This window comes from Simochromis diagramma, unplaced genomic scaffold (genome assembly GCF_900408965.1).
Source record: "Simochromis diagramma unplaced genomic scaffold, fSimDia1.1 OVJJ01000822.1, whole genome shotgun sequence".
Classification (NCBI taxonomy): Eukaryota; Metazoa; Chordata; class Actinopteri; order Cichliformes; family Cichlidae; genus Simochromis; species Simochromis diagramma.
In genome coordinates, this window is record NW_024387520.1 from 6804764 (window position 1) to 6824514 (window position 19751).

The following is a 19751-nucleotide window of genomic DNA, read 5'->3' on the forward strand; positions in this document are numbered from 1 at the left end:
GTGACTCAAGATATTGGTCATTATCCAATTCAAATAAACTTGAGTGTTAAATCACCAAAAATTTATATCTTCTTATATCTCTCCCCTGTATAATATCAGTTAACATTTTGATAGACAAGTCCATTGTCTCTCAGATTCTCTCTGGCTCCTGATTATCATCTAAGGGCTGGGTTTCTTTGGCTGTTGTCATGGAGCCCAGCCTTTGAGCAGCACAAACAGAGGTGTGCGTGTGCGTGTGTGTGTGGTGTGTGTGTGTGCTTATGTGGTTATGTATACTGACTTTCTTTCTGTACCTTCACAGTGTACTGTGTCAGTGAACTGAGTGACTCATGGATGAAGATGAGACTGAGTCGGAAGTGAGTAGGGGAGAAAAAGAATATATAAATAACTAAAAGATCAGAAGGATGCCTCCAAAAAGGAAAAATGATGCTATAATTCAGGCTGAAGATGGTGAGAAGATGTTTTAATGCTATTATAGGGAAAACTGACTCATTCATTCATTGCTATATTTATTTAAACATTTGAATCTAAATGGTTGTATTCATGCATCTGTTCAGTTGGGATGGAGGTGGATGCTACGTTGGACAGTGGGAGTGAAGGTAAGTCATATGGGACAATTTTTCTGTCTTTAGTTTAATTTAAAGAAAACGTTTTGAAAATGTTTATAGCTTTTAAGGCATTTTTGGCCCCTTTTGTCAGTTCTTATTGTTGATGGTTGTATTTGTTCAGGGACATGTTATTGCATTTTCAATATCAAACCTTATGTAAAAAAATAATATATATTTGTATGTGTGTGTGTGTGTGTCTTAGATGAGGCCAGAAGGAGAAGCAAAAACAGAAGAGCCAAAGCACAGCGTAAAACCAAACAGGTCAGTGATGATGAGGATGAAGAAGAAGATGAAGATGAGGCACCGAGGAAAAGGGGACGAAGGAAGAGGACCAAGCCCCAAGACAGTGACCAAGACGATGAGGAAGACAAACGAAGGGTGAGACAGAAAGGAGCCAAAGCTCCCAGGAGGAAAGCTGCAAATGAGGAGCGTGATGAGGAGAGCGAAGAAGATCAGGGTAAAAGGAAGAAAGGAGGAAGAGCGCCTTCCAAACAGGAGAAAGAGGATCAGAATAAGGAGAAGAAGGGAAATGTTAAAGGCAAAGACGAGACAAATAAAGGCAGTGAGAAGGACAAGAAAAAGAAGAATGGAAAGCAGAGCAGGTGCAGTATTCTCTGAGAGCTGTATTTCACCTACGGTTTCGTCCATAAATATTTACAGATATAGGTGTAGTTTTTTTCTTGGCTCTGTAAATTACCACTATCAAATTTAATTCAAACAACTCAGATGCAGTTGAAGTGCAGACTTTCAGCCTTAATTCAGTGGGTTGAACAAAATAAATTGCATAAAAATTTGAGGGACTAAAGCAATTTCTTTAAACACAATCCCTTCATTTCAGGGGCTCAAAAGTAATTGGACAAATTAAATAACTGAAAATAAAATGTTCATTTCTAATACTTGGTTGAAAACCTTTTGCTGGCAATGATGGCATGAAGTCTTGAGCTCATGGACATCACCAGATGCTGTTTTATTTCCTTTTAAATGCTCTGTCAGGCCTTTACTGCAGCGGCTATATGTTTTGGGTTATTGTCCATCTGTACTATCAAATGCCAATCAATTTGACCGCATTGCTGGGACGGGATTGCTGTTATCAAATTCAAAACGTGCTTCAAAATGGTACATCTTCACAGTTACACATCTGTTGTCTTTGTTCCATTGTGAATAAAATATGTGTTTATGAGATTTGCTACTCAATGCATTGTGTTTATATTTACATTTTACACAGAATCCCAGCTTTTTTGGAACTGGGGTTATTCAGTGAACACTGCACCGTGTGCAGTTAGATATAAATCTACTAATTAACACCACCAGGAAAGCTTTTCTTGAGGTGATGAATCGTGTGAGAATTACGCCTTCTCAAAGTCATTGCGAGTGACGGTTGCTTCCCTTTGGCAGCTCTCCAGCTTCTTCCTCTGAAGACGAGTCTGAAGACGAATCTGATGAAGAGTCGATGTCAGAGGGAGAGATCGCTGCCCTGAAAGAACAAGTAGAAGAAAAGAAGAAGCTGATTGCTACATTAAGGAACAAACCTTGGCGGATGAAGAGGAGGCTCGTGCTGCTCAAGTAAAAATGAAAACAAAAAACTGTGGCCAACTCTTAATCCTCTTCTTTGGCCTGCTTTTTGTTACAACCGTAACTTCTGTTCATTAAAGATGTTGTTTATTTTGAGTGCCTTTTTAAAATTGCTTATTACTCCATTTTTGCTGGTGCACATTTTCTTTTAATACCATGTGAAGTTGGACATTTATTATTAAATCTTGCTCACTGCTACTTTACCTCTTTGGTACTTCCACTCATCAATGCTCGACTATACAAACAGACAAAACTACTTTAAAAAAAATGTGTTTTTAGACAGGGCAAAGCATGTTTCTTCTTTTGAGTCCTGCAACCTATGCAAATGTTTAGATCTAGGCTTTTATTCATCTACAGTGCATCTGGAAAGTATTCACAGCACTTCACTTGTTCCACATTGTTTTACAGCCTTATTCCAAAATTCCAACATAATCTGCAAATGGAAGAAGTTTGGGACCACCAGGACTCTTCCTAGAGCTGACTGCATGGCCAATCTGAGTGATCGGGTAGAAGGGCCTTAGACAGGGAGGTGACTGAGAACCTGATGGTCATTCTGACAGAGTTCCAGTATTGTTCTGTGGAGAAAGGAGAACCTTTCACAAGGACATCCATTTCTGCAGCACACCACCAATCAGGCCCATGTGGCAGAATGGCCAGACAGAAGCCACCTGAATGCCAACTCTTTGGCCCGTCATGTCTGCATCATCATGCAGACACCTCTCATCACCTGGCCAATACCATTCCTACAGTGAAGCATGGTGGTGGCATCATCATGATGTGGCGATGTTTTTCAGCAGCAGGAACTAGATGCTTTATGGACCTCAGACTGGTCTGGTTTATGTTCCAGCAAGACTACGACCCTAAACGCACAGCCAGGATGACAAGAGTGGCTTTGTGACCGCTCTGTGAATGTCCTTGAGTGGCCAACTCTGAGCCCAGACTTGAAGCACAGTCATCTGAATATGGCTGTGCTCTCCATCCAATCTGATGGAAGGGTTCTGAAAAGAAGAATGGGAGAAACTGCCCAGAAATAGGTGTTTCAAGCTTGTAGCATCATAATCATAAAGACTTGAGGCTACAATCATTGCTAAAGTATTGAGCAAAGTGTGAGAATACTTACAGTACATGTATGTGATTTTTGCAAGAATTTCGAGGAAAATTTTGTTTACTCAACATCACAATGGACATATTGAATGCAGAACTTTTAGGTAAAAAAACCAAAATGAACTTAATCCATTTTGGAACAAGGCTGTAACATGACAAAATGTGAAACAAGTGAAGTGGTCTGAACACTTTCTGGATGCACTGTATGGAAATTCTGCCCTTTGTGGAATTTGTATACATGACAACAGGGTCCTATAAAATCTCAGCACAAGCCAAGCTGGCTCTATCTCAGCCTGTTAGATATGTTAGAAGACAGCAAACTGTTCTGGCTTCCCAGCCAGGGCTAAGGCTTGTGTAAGTCAGTGTGTGTTTGTGAGGTAAGTATGTATGTTTGTTATGTATGTAGGCAAGTTTCTGGACAGGGAACATGATAGCTGAGTTGCCTTAACTTTTCATGAGCTTGACACTGTTTAATGCATGTTGTTGTGGTGAGCTGACCTCCTGCTTGCTGTGTCTTCCTGCCAGTGCTCTTAACATATGCAGCGTGTCATCAATCAGTAAATCATTCCAAACCTGTTGTTTGTACATCCTGTTCACTAACTAAATAATTAATTCACTGAGTAGATCATGATTTTCAGTTGGATGTGGGCATGGATGGTATTTCATTGCTGTACATTTGTGTACTGCCTGAAACAGGGAGGCCCAGGAGTTTGTTGAAAAATTCGAAGGTGCTCTCGGGAAAGGAAGAGGCAAGAAGTTGTATGCGTTTAAAGTCATGATGACCAAGGTAATGTCCTCACTGAGCAAAATGCATTGATTTGTAATTTGAGCAATTTTGTTTAAGTTTGCTTCTCCGCACTCTCCCCTAGAAACTTATCAAGTTTAATCGGGACTTTGAGAACTTCAAAACAGCATGTATACCCTGGGAGAGGAAGATAAAGGAAGTAGAAAGTTGGTACCACAAAACCAAATAATCACTAAGCTATAATCTTACATTTGCTAATAAGCTGTCCTCACAATTATGTATTTTCACCCCACCCCCTTCCCCCCAGGTCATTTTGGATCATCGGTGGCATCTTACTTCATTTTTCTGAGGTGGATGTATGGCCTGAACCTGATCCTGTTCGGGTTCATGTTTGGTCTGGTGGTGCTGCCAGAGGTAGGCTTTGTCTTTATGTATGCTAGCAGGCAATAGCTAATGTGGCAAATGCTGAGCTCTCTCCATCCATCTCTCCATCCCTCTTCTCTGCATTTAGGTTCTCATGGGTCTCCCCTATGGCTCCATTCCCCGGAAAACTGTGCCACGATCTGAACAGGACACAGCCATGGACTTCTCAGTGCTCTTTGACTTTGGTGTGAGGATCCTTGCTTCATGCATCCCTTAATTCATTTTTTCCTCACACACGAGCTCTCTTTTTTCCCCCAGACTGGCTAACAGTAGTTTTTGCCCTTATACCAAAGCAAAGAAAAATAAATTTTTTTAAAAAAAATTTTTTTTAAACTTTTGATAATGTTTTGGTAAGATCTGGTGACTGTGGATGCCATAAGAGTTCAGTTAACTCAGTGTCAAGTTCAAGTAGCCAGCCTGAGTTTCTTGTTCTTAGATGAGGGGAGCATCACCTGCTGTTGTAGCTCACCTGCTTCAAGGTTTAAGATGTTTAGAGAGGCTTTCTGCATATCTTGGTCTTAGTTCCCTTTCTATCAGCTTAAAGGCTTCTTGCCATTCTCCTCTGACCTCTGGCATTGAAACAGCATTTTATCCCAGAAAATTACAGCTCACTGGATATTTTCTCTTTTTTGGACCATTCTCTATAAACTCTAGAGATGGTTGTGTAGGAAGGCACAAGTTGATCAGCAGTTTCTGAACTACTCAGACCGGCCTGCTGGCACCAACAAGAATTCCTGGATCACTTAAATCACTTTCTTCTGAATTCTGGTACTCAATTTGAACTTCATGGCAGCACAATGGTGGTTAGCACTGATACCTCAAGGCAAGAACAGTCATGAGTTTGACTACACCATCTGGGTGGGGTTGGGTTAATTAGTGCTTCTTAATTGCCCAAATGTGTAAGTCTGAATGGTTGTCTGTCGCTCTGTGTTAGCCCTGTGTCAGGGTGGCAGCTTGCTCAGGGTGTACCCTGCCTGTTGCCCTATTTTAGCTGGGATAGGCTCCAGCCCCCTGTGACACTGATAAGCAGAAGAGAATGAACATTTGCATGTTAGCAATATAGATAGCAGCCTTTACACCCTCAGAGATGATAGCATGGCTGTTTCAGTCACCATTTTGATATTTTCTAATGTTATTTATACATTGGTATGGTGAGAAACTTACCTTGAGTACAGACTGTATTTGCATGTATGCGTGACTATACCTTTCTGTTTCTCATCAACAGGGATACTGCAAGTACTCTATTTTGTTTTATGGCTACTACAACAACGAACGAAACATTGGCGTGCTGAAGTTCAGACTCCCTCTGTCATACCTGCTCACTGGTGTTGGAATATTTGGATACAGCCTAATGGTTGTCATTAGAACGTAGGCAAGACATATGCGGGCATTCAGATGAAAATCATGTAGAAGTTTTTTTTTTTTTTAGGGTTTCTTTATCATTTCTTTTTGTTTGTCTCTTCAGGATGGCTCGTAATGCAAATGAGGGAGGAGATGGGGGTGATGAAGGAGAGTTCACCTTCAGCTGGAAGATGTTCACCAGCTGGGACTACCTCATAGGAAACCCCGAAACTGCAGATAATAAGTACGCCTCCATAACCACCAGCTTTAAGGTTAGCGTGTGTGTGTGCATGTTGGAGGATTTTCAGAAGGAAGTTTTCATATGTGGTGTAAATAAAATAGGTCCATGTTGGGCATGTCATTCCTGCTGCCAGCAAACACATCCCACTTGTTAATTTGCCACTGATTTCTCCATCCCCTATAGTGTTACAGCGAAGAGAGAGGTGCGAGCATAATGTACTCCACGTCAACATTTTCATATGCTGAGCCCCAATTTAAGATGGTTAATCATAAAAATCTACTTAATAAGGAAAGTGGGGAAAACTGTCCTGGCGCCATTTGCAGGGAGATTTAAACTTCTGAAATGTGAAGGTGCTAAATTGTGTAACTTGAAACTGAAAGAGATCTTAAGTGCTTCTTTATTTGTAATGCAGGAGTCCATTGTAGATGAAAAGGAGAACCAGAAGGATGAAAACATCCATCTCCAACGTTTCCTCAGGATTCTGGCAAATATTATGATCCTGTGCTGTCTCGGTGGCAGTGGTTATCTCATCTACTTTGTGGTGAAACGTTCTCAGGATTTTGCTAAGATGGATCCAGCGTCTCTCACGTGGTTTCAAAAGAACGAGGCAGGTTTACACTGAGCACATGGTGTTCTTTTACCGAATGAGGTTTCCGACACAAGGAGCGATGAAAAGTTGGGAAAGTTGAGGCTTGAAAAAATAAATGTTTATACATTCTCTCTTGTCTTTTGTATCAGGTGGAGTTTGTGATGTCTCTATTGGGACTAGTGTGTCCTCCACTGTTTGAAACCATTGCAGAGTTGGAAGATTATCATCCCCGTATTGCCCTTAAGTGGCAGCTGGGGAGAATTTTTGCCCTCTTCCTGGGAAATCTTTACACCTTCCTCTTTGCTCTCTTTGATGAAGTTAATGACAAGGTATGGCTGATGTGCCTTCATGCATTAGTTACAGTTGCATTTATACACTGATGTGAAAAGTAATGTACACTGCAGAAGTCTTGGTTTTTTGCATATTTGTCACACATGTTTAGACACATTTATGAGACATGCCACTATACGTGTGTCGACCAACAGTCACTTATGGGGACAAAATGTGCGTCCCCACAATGTTGAAGGCACTTTTGAGGCTCAAAATGTGGTTTTAGTGTCAGGGTTACAATTAGGTCATGGTCAGGTTTAGGCTGAGGATTAAGGTTAGGCATTCATTTATTGATGATGACGGTTAGGGTAAGCGGCTAGGGAAAGCATTATGTCAATTAGATATCCTTGCTAAGATATGAAAATGAGTGTGTGTGTTTGTGTGTATGTGTGTGTGTGTGAAATATTGCCCCCTAAACCTCATAGCCGGTTATGCAGGTTTTGTTTTCCTCAGTCAGATCCTGGCTACTGTTCCTGTGTTTGTGCTAAATTAAGCGACAGTGGTATCGGACCTTTAACTCACATCTTAAGCAGAAAGTAAACAGTCCTTCCCAAATTCCCAATAATCAGTTATTTTTAAAAACCTGGAAACTACATTTATGTGTGTATGAAATATGCTACATGAACACTGACACCTTAATTTTTCTTTGGTGCATTAAATGTTTTTCAGCTGGAAACGGAGCAGGAGCTCAAGAATGCCACTGAATGGGCTATACATGAGTACAATGCCAACTACAGCTCCTACTACAACACGACGGATGTGCCTCCACTGGTCGTGAACCCTGCAGATGCTGTCAGAGGACCTTGTTGGGAGACTGCAGTGGGAATAGTTAGTAGAAGCTTTATGTATAACAGTGCTGAGGGAAACACATTACAAAGTACTGCATTACTGTAATTACACTAAATTGTCTGTAACACAATAATCACATTGCAGTTACTCATAGAATCACCGGTCACAATTTGTGTTGCACAAGTTCATTAATAACCTGCATAGTTAAAAAATAAATCTCCAAACTGGTCTATTTATCTATGGTAGTGCAGTGATCAGTGCAACATTGTTTCAATTTGGTATGGGGTCACAGACTCTACATATGTTCTGCCCATGATGCTGACTAATTTCATTACATGTAAATGTTCCATGTAATCTTGTTACATAGGTACATTATAAAATGTGAATTTTCTGATCAAACAAAACTTATTTGATTGGTATATATTTAGTTCATACCAAGCATATTCCCTTAAAAATTAAGTATTTGAATAAATAAACATTTGATTTTAAGTATTTGGGGACATGGACAACATCACAATTCTTTCTTTTCTTTATGTCTTTACTTTTACCTTGCAGGAATTTGTGAAACTTATCGTATCAGACATGCAGGTAACCTTTTTGACTATCTTGATCGGTGACTTTGCGCGAGCTATCATTGTTCGCTTCCTCAACTACTGCTGGTGCTGGGACCTGGAGGCCGGATTCGTGAGTACTCCTAATTGTGTGTCAGTGGGTCACAGTGTCCCGTGCCCTTAACATATGTGCGTCTTAGTTTGTTTGACTGAAATAATGTCCCGCTCATCAGCAATGTTTGCAGGGAACAGGCCTCAGCAGGCCTCAAAACTGATTGTTGCTCAATTGCTGTTAACACAATTAAAAAAAATAAATAAATAAAACTTTTAAGTCTGCACTTGCACCACTTGTCTCAAGTCCTGCATGGGAATTTAAGGTGATTGTGTCAGTTTAAGTAGTGGTTATGTCATTATCATTCAGGTATTACTGAACACATGAATAGAGGAGGAGGTGCAGACTTTCTGCTTTAATTCAAGGGTTTACCACCGCAGTTCGTAATGCATCTACATCAACCTGATACTTTGCAATGACATCTGGCAAGACAGGTGATCCTGAACATAGAATGAAACAGGACACTACAATGAGAACTTAATTACAGAGTGAAAGAGAGAGAGAGCAACAAATGCAAAGTGTATTGACCTGCTGTTTATTAATTCAGGAGTACATGCGAATCATGTTGTTTGTGTGTTTATTCCAGCCATCATATGCAGAGTTTGACATCAGTGGGAATGTGCTGGGGCTTATCTTCAATCAAGGAATGATATGGTGAATTACTCCATCGATGATTTTATTTTCTGACTCCTTTCTGCTTCACTGGAGATTCTCTAATGAGATGAATAGCTCACTAATAAGCTTCCCTCTGCTGAAACACAGCTCACGTTTCTTTGATCCGCCTATCATTAATGCAGCAATCACAAAATCTCTAATAACACTAATTACACTATTCAGTGGCTGATTAGTTTGAAATTGCATCGTGATCTTTTTCCTTTTTGAACAGTGTTGCTTAATATGTTGTTTTTCTTAGGATGGGAGCATTTTACGCTCCAGGTCTGGTGGGTCTGAATGTGCTGCGTCTCCTGACGTCGATGTACTTCCAGTGCTGGGCAGTGATGGCCTGTAATGTTCCTCACGAGCGAGTTTTCAAGGCATCGAGGTCCAACAACTTCTACATGGGCCTGCTGCTCCTCGTGCTCTTCCTTAGCTTGCTTCCTGTCGTTTACACGATAATGACCCTGCCCCCGTCCTTCGACTGTGGTCCATTCAGGTCAGTATGAGGTTAAAATAAGAGATCTAAGGTGGTGCATGAATATCTTTTTTCTTTTTCTGCAGATTTACATTTTTTATTCGGTTAATAATCTGCATGAACAAGCTTATTCAGATTCACTAGATGATCATTAACATAATTATTAGAGTCAACTTAAAGAATGAACATAATAAAATTTTTAATCTGCAGCGTCTTGGCAGGTTTCTCAAGCATACTTCTGCATGCACATGGTTTTTTTTTTTGTTTTTTTTTGTTTTTTTAAATCCAAGGGTTAGTAACAATAATGATAACAGCAACAATATCCCCCCAGTGGTCAGGACAGGATGTACGATGTGGTTATGGAGACTATAACGCAGGATTTACCAGCTTTCATAGGGACCATTTTTACATATGCCACCAATCCTGGACTCATCATGCCTGCCGTCCTCCTCATGGTGTAAGTATAATTTAAATAATAAGTCAAACATGGCTTCTGTACCTGCTAAATGAAGATACATTTTTACATTTTGTGTGTTTTTAAGCGTGCATGATAAATGTAAGAAAACAAATGAAACCTTTTGTGCACTGCTAATATATTTAAGGTTGCCTACACAATCTTATTATTTATTTAGAAAAACAAATTGTGTGCATTTCAGTTGTCTCTATCTTAGTGAATACTGATAATGTGGTGATGTTACCCTTACACTGTCTTTTTTGACACTACCACACAGTGGCAGCAAAAGTCAGCCTTTCTTGGAGGAGTACAGTGAAAATGTGGGCCGTGATAATCGGAGGGTAGTCTTGGTTGGTCTCTATGGAATGTGTTTGTCAGATACTCACCCAGATTAGGATCTGAAGAATTCAGAGAGTAGAGAGAGTTTAAGGTGTCCATCTGTTCCTGATTTTGTGGTGTGGCGGATCACATTGTCCTAACTGAGTGGCACTGATTTTGAGGAATTCACTTTAGCCCCACATCACAACAAGAGTCCCCTCAAGGTGCTTTATATTGGAAGGTAAAAACCCTACGATAATACAGAGAAAATCCCAACAATCAGATGACCCCTTATGAACAGGCAATGGAAAGGAAAAACTCCCTTATAACAGGAAGAAACCTTGGGCAGAACCGACTGGGGATGAGGGCAGGGAAAGAGGACAAAAGCAGTACCAGTGGCATCTATAGTTGTGGTGAAGATGTGGTCAAGTAAGCAAACACATTTTACAGTTAACAAACAAACTCTTTTCTTAATAAATTTAATTACTGTGGTCAGCTGGCAGGTCTAGTTTCTGTACAGGTGCTCCTAAAGAAAGGACCAGCTTTAATCCTCCATTTAAATTTAAATCCACAAATAAAACATGTGTGCTGTCCTGTGGAATTTTTTTGTTAGTCTTTATCTTTGTTATAGCTCTTAATGGGGAAAACGCATGCTTGTGAATATTTTTGTGGTAGTTGCCGTACAAACATCTCTGTCATCTCTTCTCACAAGCAACAAGTTTCCCTGCAGACAAACCCAACCTAGCTTTCTTGCTTTTTACACCTGGCTCAGTATTTTGAATTTTCCATTCTTCCATTTGTTTTTGTGGCCTACCCCGTGGCAGGTGGCTACAGTGGATACTTTTTGTGCTGTCTTTCTCATATGCATGTAGCTGGCCTGAGCCCTGGAGTGGTATATCTAAGCAGGCAGCTTAAGTTTCAGGAGGCTATTCATTAGCTGCTTTTCAGTGTAGTGGCATTTTATTTGCTCACCCTAAGCTTTCTGGCAAGAAAACCAGTGTTTGCGAACAGTGTTTTGTTTCCACTCTGACATTATCACATTACGTTTGGGTAGATAACAAAGAGCAGATAAGCTACCTGTGCAGCTTATGAATTTAACAACAGTTCTTTTAAACTTGTAACTGATGAGGCGAAGTAACACACGTCATGGCACCCAGACAAAATATAAATTTGCCTAAAATTTCCATGATCAGTGCATGTACATAAACACAGAACAAAATGACAGAACAATATGATCTATCACTGTGTGCAAAGCCTGACTGTAATCTAATCCATCTGCAGTGGCACAGTAAAAGACTTATACTGTGTAACAGGTTGGCCATCTACTACCTTAACACAGTGTCAAAGGGATACCAACAGGCAAACCTGGACCTTAAAAAGAAGATGAAAATGGTCAGTATGAATTTCTCTTAATTTCCCTTATTTAAGCAAAAGTTCAAGATTAGATTCAAATCAAATGACTGTCGGGTTTGTTGGTCATCACTTCAGGCCCGAGACGAGGAGAAGAACCGCAGGAACAACAAGGACAGCACTAATCAAGTAATGAAAGACTTGGAGGACCTTCTGCCAAATAAATCTCTAATACGGCCTCCCACTGAGGAAGAGCCGCCTCATGGTACACTCACATACATCTTCAGCTGCATATACTGTAGGATAATTAACACCTCACTGACCTGACCACGTTTTCCAACTCTCAATCTGTCTTTTTAGATATTGTAATTGAGAAGGGAAGCAAGTCTACCAAAATGAAGCCAGGATCAGCGGGGAAAGGGGTCAACCTGCAAAAGGAGGTGTCACTGGCTGCCACAAACCCCAGAGGGCCAGTAGCCCATCCTCCTCGGGCACGGGGAGGGCCTCCTGGACATCTCAGGGGCCCTCTACCTGGGCCTGGCAGAGGGAGAGGTCGGGGCGCTCCTCCGAGGACATAAGAAGCATGATTCACAGTTACAGATATCTGCTAGGATGGCTCCAGCTGCATATGGAGGAGGAATCAATTTTGGGTTTACTGCAATGATGCAAATGAACACAAATTTCATAACATCATTTTTTATTGGAATTTTATTATATGAATGAAAAGCATTCAATTAGTATTTTCAACATGGTAGATGAGACATCAGTCATACCTAACACTGGAAAAAGTCTGTAGTTACTGCAGCGACTCAGTTAAAAGATACAGAAATGGTGTGTTATCTGTGTCAGTAGTATTACAACTGCAAAAATGTCAACAAACTCTATGTCTCAGCAACTTCTACCAAGGACTCGGCTTTTTTTCCTGTTTACTACAGTGGAATCAGTCTACAGTTTACTGCTTATCTATACAGACGACTGATTTCATGTGGAAATCCCTGTACATAGTTTTTAAAGTGACTTTCTAATTTTTTGCATGACATCTATTAAAATGTTCTATTTATGAAAAATTGCCATTTACGGTGTAACTAAACTATCAAACACACGAGAGGCAACACTTCAAAGAACAATCTGTTTACAAACCTGTACACTAGAGGACCACCATAGATTAAAGTCATGTAACCCTGGCGGTATATGACAAAAATAAAGAAAGTCTGTGCAGAAAATGGAATAAATATTCACAAAGTGGCTACAAAACATGCAGGTACAGCATGATCTAATGATCTGACTCTGGCTGATGGTTTAAACAGGAGAAATGTAGACTGGCAGTATCATGAGCTCTTCTGTGATATTCTGATTGTGACTGCCTTGATTTCAGTGTACTCCTGCAGTGCATATTCCCCCCTGAAATAAGAAAAACAAGCACTACTGATTAAAAAGAGAAAGAGTTTACTAGTCAAGTTGCAGTGCATTGTTACAAAGTCTCAAAGCAACGATTACGTAGTTGTTTGATGGACATTAATGCAGCAAATGTAAAGGTTAATTTCCTTAGATTTCAAAATGGCAACACTCACAGTTCTCTCCCATTCCCAGACATCTTGAAGCCACCAAATGGACACTGAATACTCATGGCATTGTAGCAGTTCACCCTAGAATTAAAGCAGCATTAGTTTCACCTTATTCCTTAAAAACAGGCATACAATAGTAGTAGCTGCACTATTCCAAAGTCTAATGGGACTTTAAGAGAGGCTTCAGTTATCATGCTCTGTGCAAAGGATGTGATCCATACCAGACCATGCCAGCTTGCAGAGCAGAGGAGACTGTAAGGGCTTTGTTGATGTCATTAGTGAAGACTCCTGCTGCCAACCCGTATTGTGTGGCATTGGCTCTCTTGATGACTTCACTTATGCTGCGGAAACACATAATCTGCTGCACCGGGCCAAATATCTGCAAGAGGATGGTAGAGAAATCTTACAAAAGGAAAAAAATGAGCAGTAGAATTAGACCACGTATTTTAATATGTGCTCCACCGTTGGGGGTGTGAGTACCTCTTCTTTAGCGATACGCATATGGTCTCTGACATTTGAGAACACGGTGGGTTGGATGAAAAGTCCCTGCTGACCCCCTGGAGAGCCACCGCACTCCAGAGTTGCACCTTCTCTCTTCCCGCTTTCTATTAGCTCCATTATCTTATTAAACTGCTTCTGGTCGATCTGAGGAAAAAATAAACAAAGCTCATATTATTCTGACCTGTCTGACTTGTTAGTTGGTGTAACAGTATTCAGGCCACAGTATACCTGTGGTCCCTGGTCCACGCCTGGCAACAGTGGGTTTCCCAGGACTTTGGATCTGGCTTTCTCTACACTGCGGCGGACAAATTCCTCGTAGATTGGTTCCTCTACAAACACCCTGGATCCTGCCAGACAGCACTGGCCCTGATTGAAGAACAGACCACTGTGTGCCTGCTCCACTGCGTACTCTACTGCAAGACATATACACAGAAAAGCCACCTTTAACTGCTGGTAGTTGGCAGATTTCTTTTTAACAACAGATGCCCTTCGTGACACGACCCCAAAGGGATTCTTCTACTCCCAGGTTCAAACGAGGGATCATTCACTTGTTAGGGAAAACCACTACAGTAAGATAATACTACTACAAGATATATCATATAAAGATATCAAATCTAAAAGAAAGATTTATACACCACAAGTGTGACTTAATATGGTGCTGCACTTTATTTGTTCAATTCAGAAATGGTTAGACATGGTAAAGGTATAAAAGAATATGACATTTAAAGAGAGAAATGTGACGTAATCAAGTGAAAAAAAGGTCCCACTCACAGTCACAGTCTGCAAAGACAATATTGGGATTTTTTCCACCAAGTTCCAGTGTGACTCTCTTCAGATTGCTTTCACCTGCAGCCTTCTGGATGAGTTTTCCAACCTGGCAACCAGTGACAACCATGTGAGCCGCATGGTTACAGTAAAGGAGTTCATTTGTACATGAGTGAAATGCACAAAACCAGAAGAGAGCAAGCTGTTCACACAGACACACTGTGCTGAGATTTATACTAACAGCAGTAGATCCGGTAAAGGCTACTTTGTCTATATCCATGTGGTGAGAAATGGCACAGCCTGCTGTCTGACCATAACCAGGCAACACATTAACCACTCCAGGAGGAAACCCAGCCTGAACACAGAGAGTTGAAAAGAGAGCCACTCAGTCATCTTCTTTCAGTAAGAAATGGACTTGTGCCAGTTTTTGCACTTATATAATTGCATATAATTGTTGTGGGTGATTAGTAATTTGAATCTAACTACCTCTTTGATGAGTGCAGCCATATGCAGAGCTGATAAAGGGGTCTGTTCAGCTGGCTTGATGACTACAGTGTTCCCACAGCACAGAGCAGGAGCAATCTTCCACACGAACATCATCAGCGGGAAGTTCCACTAAGTGCCAAAGTGCAAACTCAATTTTCAGTTTTCGCTTCATAAGACTTTTTGGTTTAAAAGATTTATGTGATAATGAATGTGACACAATCAGAACCAATCAACAAATTATCTCAGGTTCAGCTAAAAAACAGGTTAAAACATTTTTTCACCACATTCAGGACCATTACTTTACTCACAGCTGGCTGAATGTAAACACTGAAAAAACACAAAAACTTGGTAACATAAAAGTTGAATGTTTGCCATCCTTTAGTGTTTATTTCACTTACAGGAATGATCTGACCACATACTCCAATGGGCTCATGCCGTGTGTAGGTAAAATATTCTCCATCTAAAAAACAAAAAAAGAAAAAACACACACAGTTCATTTATTATAGCACTGAATGCATCCAGTTTTTGTTGTGCTGATGGTTTCAAATATGGAAACATGTGTAACCTCTGATCTAAATCAAAAAAATGAATTTAACTCACCTACGGGGATGGTTTTTCCGTGAATCTTGTCTGCCCAGCCGCTGTAATATCTCAAGGTCTTGATTGTAGCCATCAGATCTACAAAATATGCCACGAGGAAAACTTTGCCACAGTTTAGAGCTTCTAGTGTCTGGAAAACAAGAAAAAAAAGCACACACAGCATCATTATAATCCAGTCGTGATGTTTTGTGGAGCAACATTTACTGATGATTTACTTCAGGTACGTGTATGTGTGTTTCTCACCGCTAGCAAGAGCCGGTCTCGCTCCACCAAGTCGGCAAGTCTGTTAAGTAAATGGCCTCGGTCTGAGGCATCCATGGATCTCCACGGTGATCCCATCTGGAAAGCAGCTCTGGCACTCCTCACTGCCTTGTCTACATCGTCCTGTTATTAGCACAAGTTAAGGAGGTTTCCACCACAATCACGCCAGATCAAGTTTATGTGTTTACTTGAAAAATTTGCTTTAAGGAGATTCCCAATCTACACAGCATACAACACGTTAGACGTTGTACAAAAAAGTGCTCACAATGTAAGTCATAATAATGCTCCATAAACATTCAAAAGTTTTTCTTGTAAAGCTCATCTAACTTACTAGCGACGTGTAAAATACTCACTGAGTCGGCCTCCTCCACTTCACACAGCAGCTTCTCGGTGGTGGGATTATACACAGGAATCTTTCTGCCACTGCATGACTCATGCCACTCGTTACCGATGAACACCTGATGGTGAAAGATAGAGACAAAGATTGTGTGATATATCCCCCTCACTCTTTGACTTTACAGTGATAAGCACACAGTGTAGGGTATCATCTCTGAATGCTGTTCCAGGTAATTACTGCATCCTAACTGATAAAGGACTGGTAAATATTTCCTATATTCAAATTATTTCATCTTATAAATATGCTTTGCTTCTTGGCTTGCGGCTTACCTTAGTGTAAACAATTTGGGGGTTTGCAATTGGAGTGGGCAGTGCATTTGTCTCCAATCCATCTGCATTCTGGGAATTGTGGTCCTGGTGGTTGAACCCATTGCCAGACTGATGTTCATAACCATTGGCTGGCTGGGAGCTCAAGCTGTAATTTTTTCTTTCTGAAAAAACAAAAAACAGAAATGGAACACAATGTTGTTCAAGTCTCTTTGTCTGATTAGGTGTGTGAATACACAGATACATACACACACACGTGATTGCGAAAGCTAACATTTGGGTCACTGAGTGAGGATAGTAACCCTGTGCACACGATGCTATCCCAACCCAGTGGAGTAAATAAAAACTGTGCCAAATTAGTTATTGGCATTGTCAGCTTTTTTAAACCGGATGGTCAAGGGTCATGACCACGCACTGACATGGTTTGCTGGCTCAGAAGAATGGATTAGACCTTAATTAAACTGAGAGAATCTGAGAACATCAAGTGCTGTGCCAGGGCAAAATATGAGCAGAGGTGCATTTCACTGTAATTACTGAAAAACCTGATCATGCATGGGCTCATATGGACGAAACAAGTTTAATTAAGGCATTGTGGATTTCTGTGTCAGATAAAAGACAGTTTGAATATGTTACTATATCACTTACTATATCAATTTTGTAGAGAAGCCAGACAATAGATTATGTATACATAACTATGTGTCAATATAGCACTTACAGACTTTTAAATCTGGCAAATTAAGCCTATTACTTTTGAACATTTATGTCTGTCACAATAATAAAAATAATGATAATAATTATTTTTATTTTTATTATTATAAAAGCACTTTTATCTGGTCTTTCAACAAACATTAGAAAATGATTGTGGAATTACATTACGTAAACATAAAAAATTGTGCTACCTGTGGGTGATGCTGATGCAGTTCCCCCCGACTGGTGTATTCCCACTCCGATCACAGGCATGTTGCAGCTGCTCTCTCCTTCCTCTCGGTGTCAGCTGACCGGAGAGTCTCCGAGCTTCTTTATATACTTTCAGCTCTCAGCGTCAGAAAGCAGAAATGTGCAGGATTGCGCGCTGTCACAGAAGGATTTCTCCTGGGTCATTTGAGGGTCTGCCTGCACGTGCAAATAACCATTAAGATGGACCCAATCCCAGTTTACCTCATGTGTCCCGGGAGGCGGCAAGCTCACTAATCATCTGACGTGACAATGGAAGTATGGTTAGACACATTTTTAATTATTAGCCATTTTTGCAATCAGCGGGAATTTATCAACTTGACAGTGTTTTAAATAATTCTTCTACTTCACTATTTTTATTCCTTCACTACAATTTGAATCCTGCAGATTTACTATTACTGCTTATTAATTATTAATTACTCAGAAAGCTTCTAGTACACTGGCAATAAATAATAAATAAATAATTAGCACCATCTATATCAGAATACTGATTGGTGGTAATATAAAGGGACTCTGTGGATAATTTTAACACCCCTGAGTTACATTTTTCTCCCAAGCTAAGATTATTAGATGTTATCTTACCTTGTTAAATCTTTGTTAAATCTTTCTGTGCATAAATCTTCCATTTCAAAATCGCCTTAAGTTAAGCACACTTCTAAACATTTACCAAGATAATTTTACAATACAATAAACTTTTTAGATGTTGAAGAGGAAGAACCAAGCCCTAAAATCTTGAAAATCTTGAATTTGCCATCATTTTTACTTCTGTCTTCTATGAATCAGTTCACCCCAGTTGCCTGGTTAGACCCACCTCCAAGTCAACAAGCATAATTGGGAAGATGTTTGCTTTGATAAGGGGCCTCCTGCTGCTTCACTGTCTCCCAGGAACAATGTGATCACATAATTTTGTCTGGTGTGCCCATTTTCTGTCTCGATATACACACATCCTTTTGAGAATTATCCCCTTTGACAACACAACCTGATTTAACCCTCATTAAACAAGGAGAAGATTTGTAGAGCTGCATCTAGGGAGTGTTGAAAACATAGTGAAAACCATCCTCCCATACTAATGCGTTCACCTCTTATTTGTCACACACTTGACTTGAAGCCTTTTTCTATGAAAGAGTTTGGACTGGAACTACAGCACACTGTAAATAAGTAACCTAGATTCTTTGGGTCTACTTATCTCCAAAGGGTTTGTTCCTCATTAGGGAAGCACATAGTCAATGTTGATCAACACATACTCGATCCTAGTGTCAGGTGGGGTCTGCGTAGGTTAGCTATACATTGAGCATGTACACAAACTCATTCAGACGTTTTGAATGGAGTATTAGATCTGTAACTCTGGCCTTGTTTTAATGTTCGAACATATGCAGCACAATTGCTTCATAGAAATTCTACCATCCAGAGAGTCAGTGTGTGTCTGCCAGAGTTAAGGACAAAACTGGACTGCCTCTGTCTACATAGGATGTGGACCACCAGGTCAAAGGAGCTGTCGGTCGGCCTCAGACGCCCGTGTGTCCCACAGCTGAACTTGACCTAAATTGACAGTTTGATAGAGGGCAAGAAAAAAGAAAGGGAATAAAAAATGGAAAGTAGGAGATGGTGAAAGAACTGGAGACAGTGCAGTCATGCATGGGGTGGCTGTAGCTCAGGTGGCAGAGCAGGTCAGCCACTAATCAGAAGGTCGGTGGTTCGATCCCAGGCTGCCTCCTGGCTGCATACCAAATATCCTTGGGCAAAATGCTAACTCCATGTTTGCCTACTGGTGGTGGTCAGAGGGCCTGGTGGCGCCAGTGTCCGGCAGCCTCGCCTCTGTCAGTGAGCCCCAGGGCACCTGTGGCTACAATATAGCTTGCCATTGCCAGTGTGTGAATGGGGAATGACTGAATGCAGTGTAAAGTGCTTTGGGGTCCTTAGGGACTGAGTACAGCGCTATACAAATGCAGGCCATTTACATTTTTACCATGAAAACAAGGAATGGAAGAATGACAGAAAAGGTGAGTGAGCAGACATTGGAATTAGTTAGGGCTATTTATTAGTCGAATTTATTAGAAAAAGGAGTAGAAATGAAAAAAAATAAGAGGTAGAGGAATGCAAAGACTTGTGTTTGTAATTTACTGCATTGTTCTGAAATTAGGTGAATATGTCATTCTGTTAGGATTAGTAAATATTCCCAACATGAAGCACTAATGATTTAATTCACAGCCTAAATATATGCAGCTACATGTAGTAAGCAGCAATGATTTGGGAATGCATGTCACTGGACAATCAGATGAAGAGCACTCCCTTGTGAC

General features: G+C 40.5%; 2 protein-coding genes across 2 annotated transcripts; one reads left to right on the top strand and one right to left on the bottom strand.

Annotated features, from left to right (window-relative positions):
• Positions 1-562: 562 nt before the first annotated feature.
• On the top strand, positions 563-12239 carry tmc2b (transmembrane channel-like 2b). The gene is made up of 17 exons (XM_040019834.1): positions 563-599; positions 811-1210; positions 2004-2171; positions 3981-4071; positions 4541-4651; positions 5678-5820; positions 5918-6065; positions 6447-6641; positions 6773-6952; positions 7623-7781; positions 8298-8426; positions 8992-9059; positions 9319-9558; positions 9869-9994; positions 11623-11701; positions 11798-11924; positions 12020-12239. Exons 1-17 carry the CDS (start codon positions 563-565, stop codon positions 12235-12237), a joined length of 2619 nt encoding a protein of 872 aa, XP_039875768.1. The 3' UTR covers positions 12238-12239.
• A 49-nt stretch (positions 12240-12288) lies between these two features.
• Positions 12289-19580, bottom strand: LOC120726152 (retinal dehydrogenase 1-like). Its single transcript, XM_040019513.1, has 14 exons — positions 17400-19580; positions 16504-16664; positions 16191-16295; positions 15820-15960; positions 15577-15706; positions 15375-15436; positions 14977-15105; positions 14732-14845; positions 14497-14599; positions 13954-14138; positions 13705-13869; positions 13446-13603; positions 13231-13305; positions 12289-13060 (listed from the first exon to the last, which is right to left on the bottom strand). The coding sequence occupies exons 1-14, from the start codon at positions 17458-17460 to the stop codon at positions 12988-12990; spliced, it is 1662 nt and encodes a 553-aa protein (XP_039875447.1). The 5' UTR covers positions 17461-19580; the 3' UTR covers positions 12289-12987.
• Positions 19581-19751: the final 171 nt, after the last annotated feature.

What these genes read in the sequence shown, in the direction of transcription:
- tmc2b (XM_040019834.1), top strand. Translation starts at nt 563, where the DNA reads ATGGAGGTGGATGCTACGTTGGACAGTGGGAGTGAAG. An exon ending in TTGATGAAGTTAATGACAAG is followed by an intron (nt 6,953 to 7,622) that starts GTATGGCTGATG and finishes AATGTTTTTCAG; the next exon opens with CTGGAAACGGAGCAGGAGCT. An exon ending in TTCGACTGTGGTCCATTCAG is followed by an intron (nt 9,559 to 9,868) that starts GTCAGTATGAGG and finishes ATATCCCCCCAG; the next exon opens with TGGTCAGGACAGGATGTACG.
- LOC120726152 (XM_040019513.1), bottom strand. Translation starts at nt 17,460, where the DNA reads ATGCCTGTGATCGGAGTGGGAATACACCAGTCGGGGGGAACTGCATCA. An exon ending in TGCATCAGCATCACCCACAG is followed by an intron (nt 16,665 to 17,399) that starts GTAGCACAATTT and finishes TTGTTTTTTCAG; the next exon opens with AAAGAAAAAATTACAGCTTG. An exon ending in TGGCTGCACTCATCAAAGAG is followed by an intron (nt 14,846 to 14,976) that starts GTAGTTAGATTC and finishes CTCTGTGTTCAG; the next exon opens with GCTGGGTTTCCTCCTGGAGT.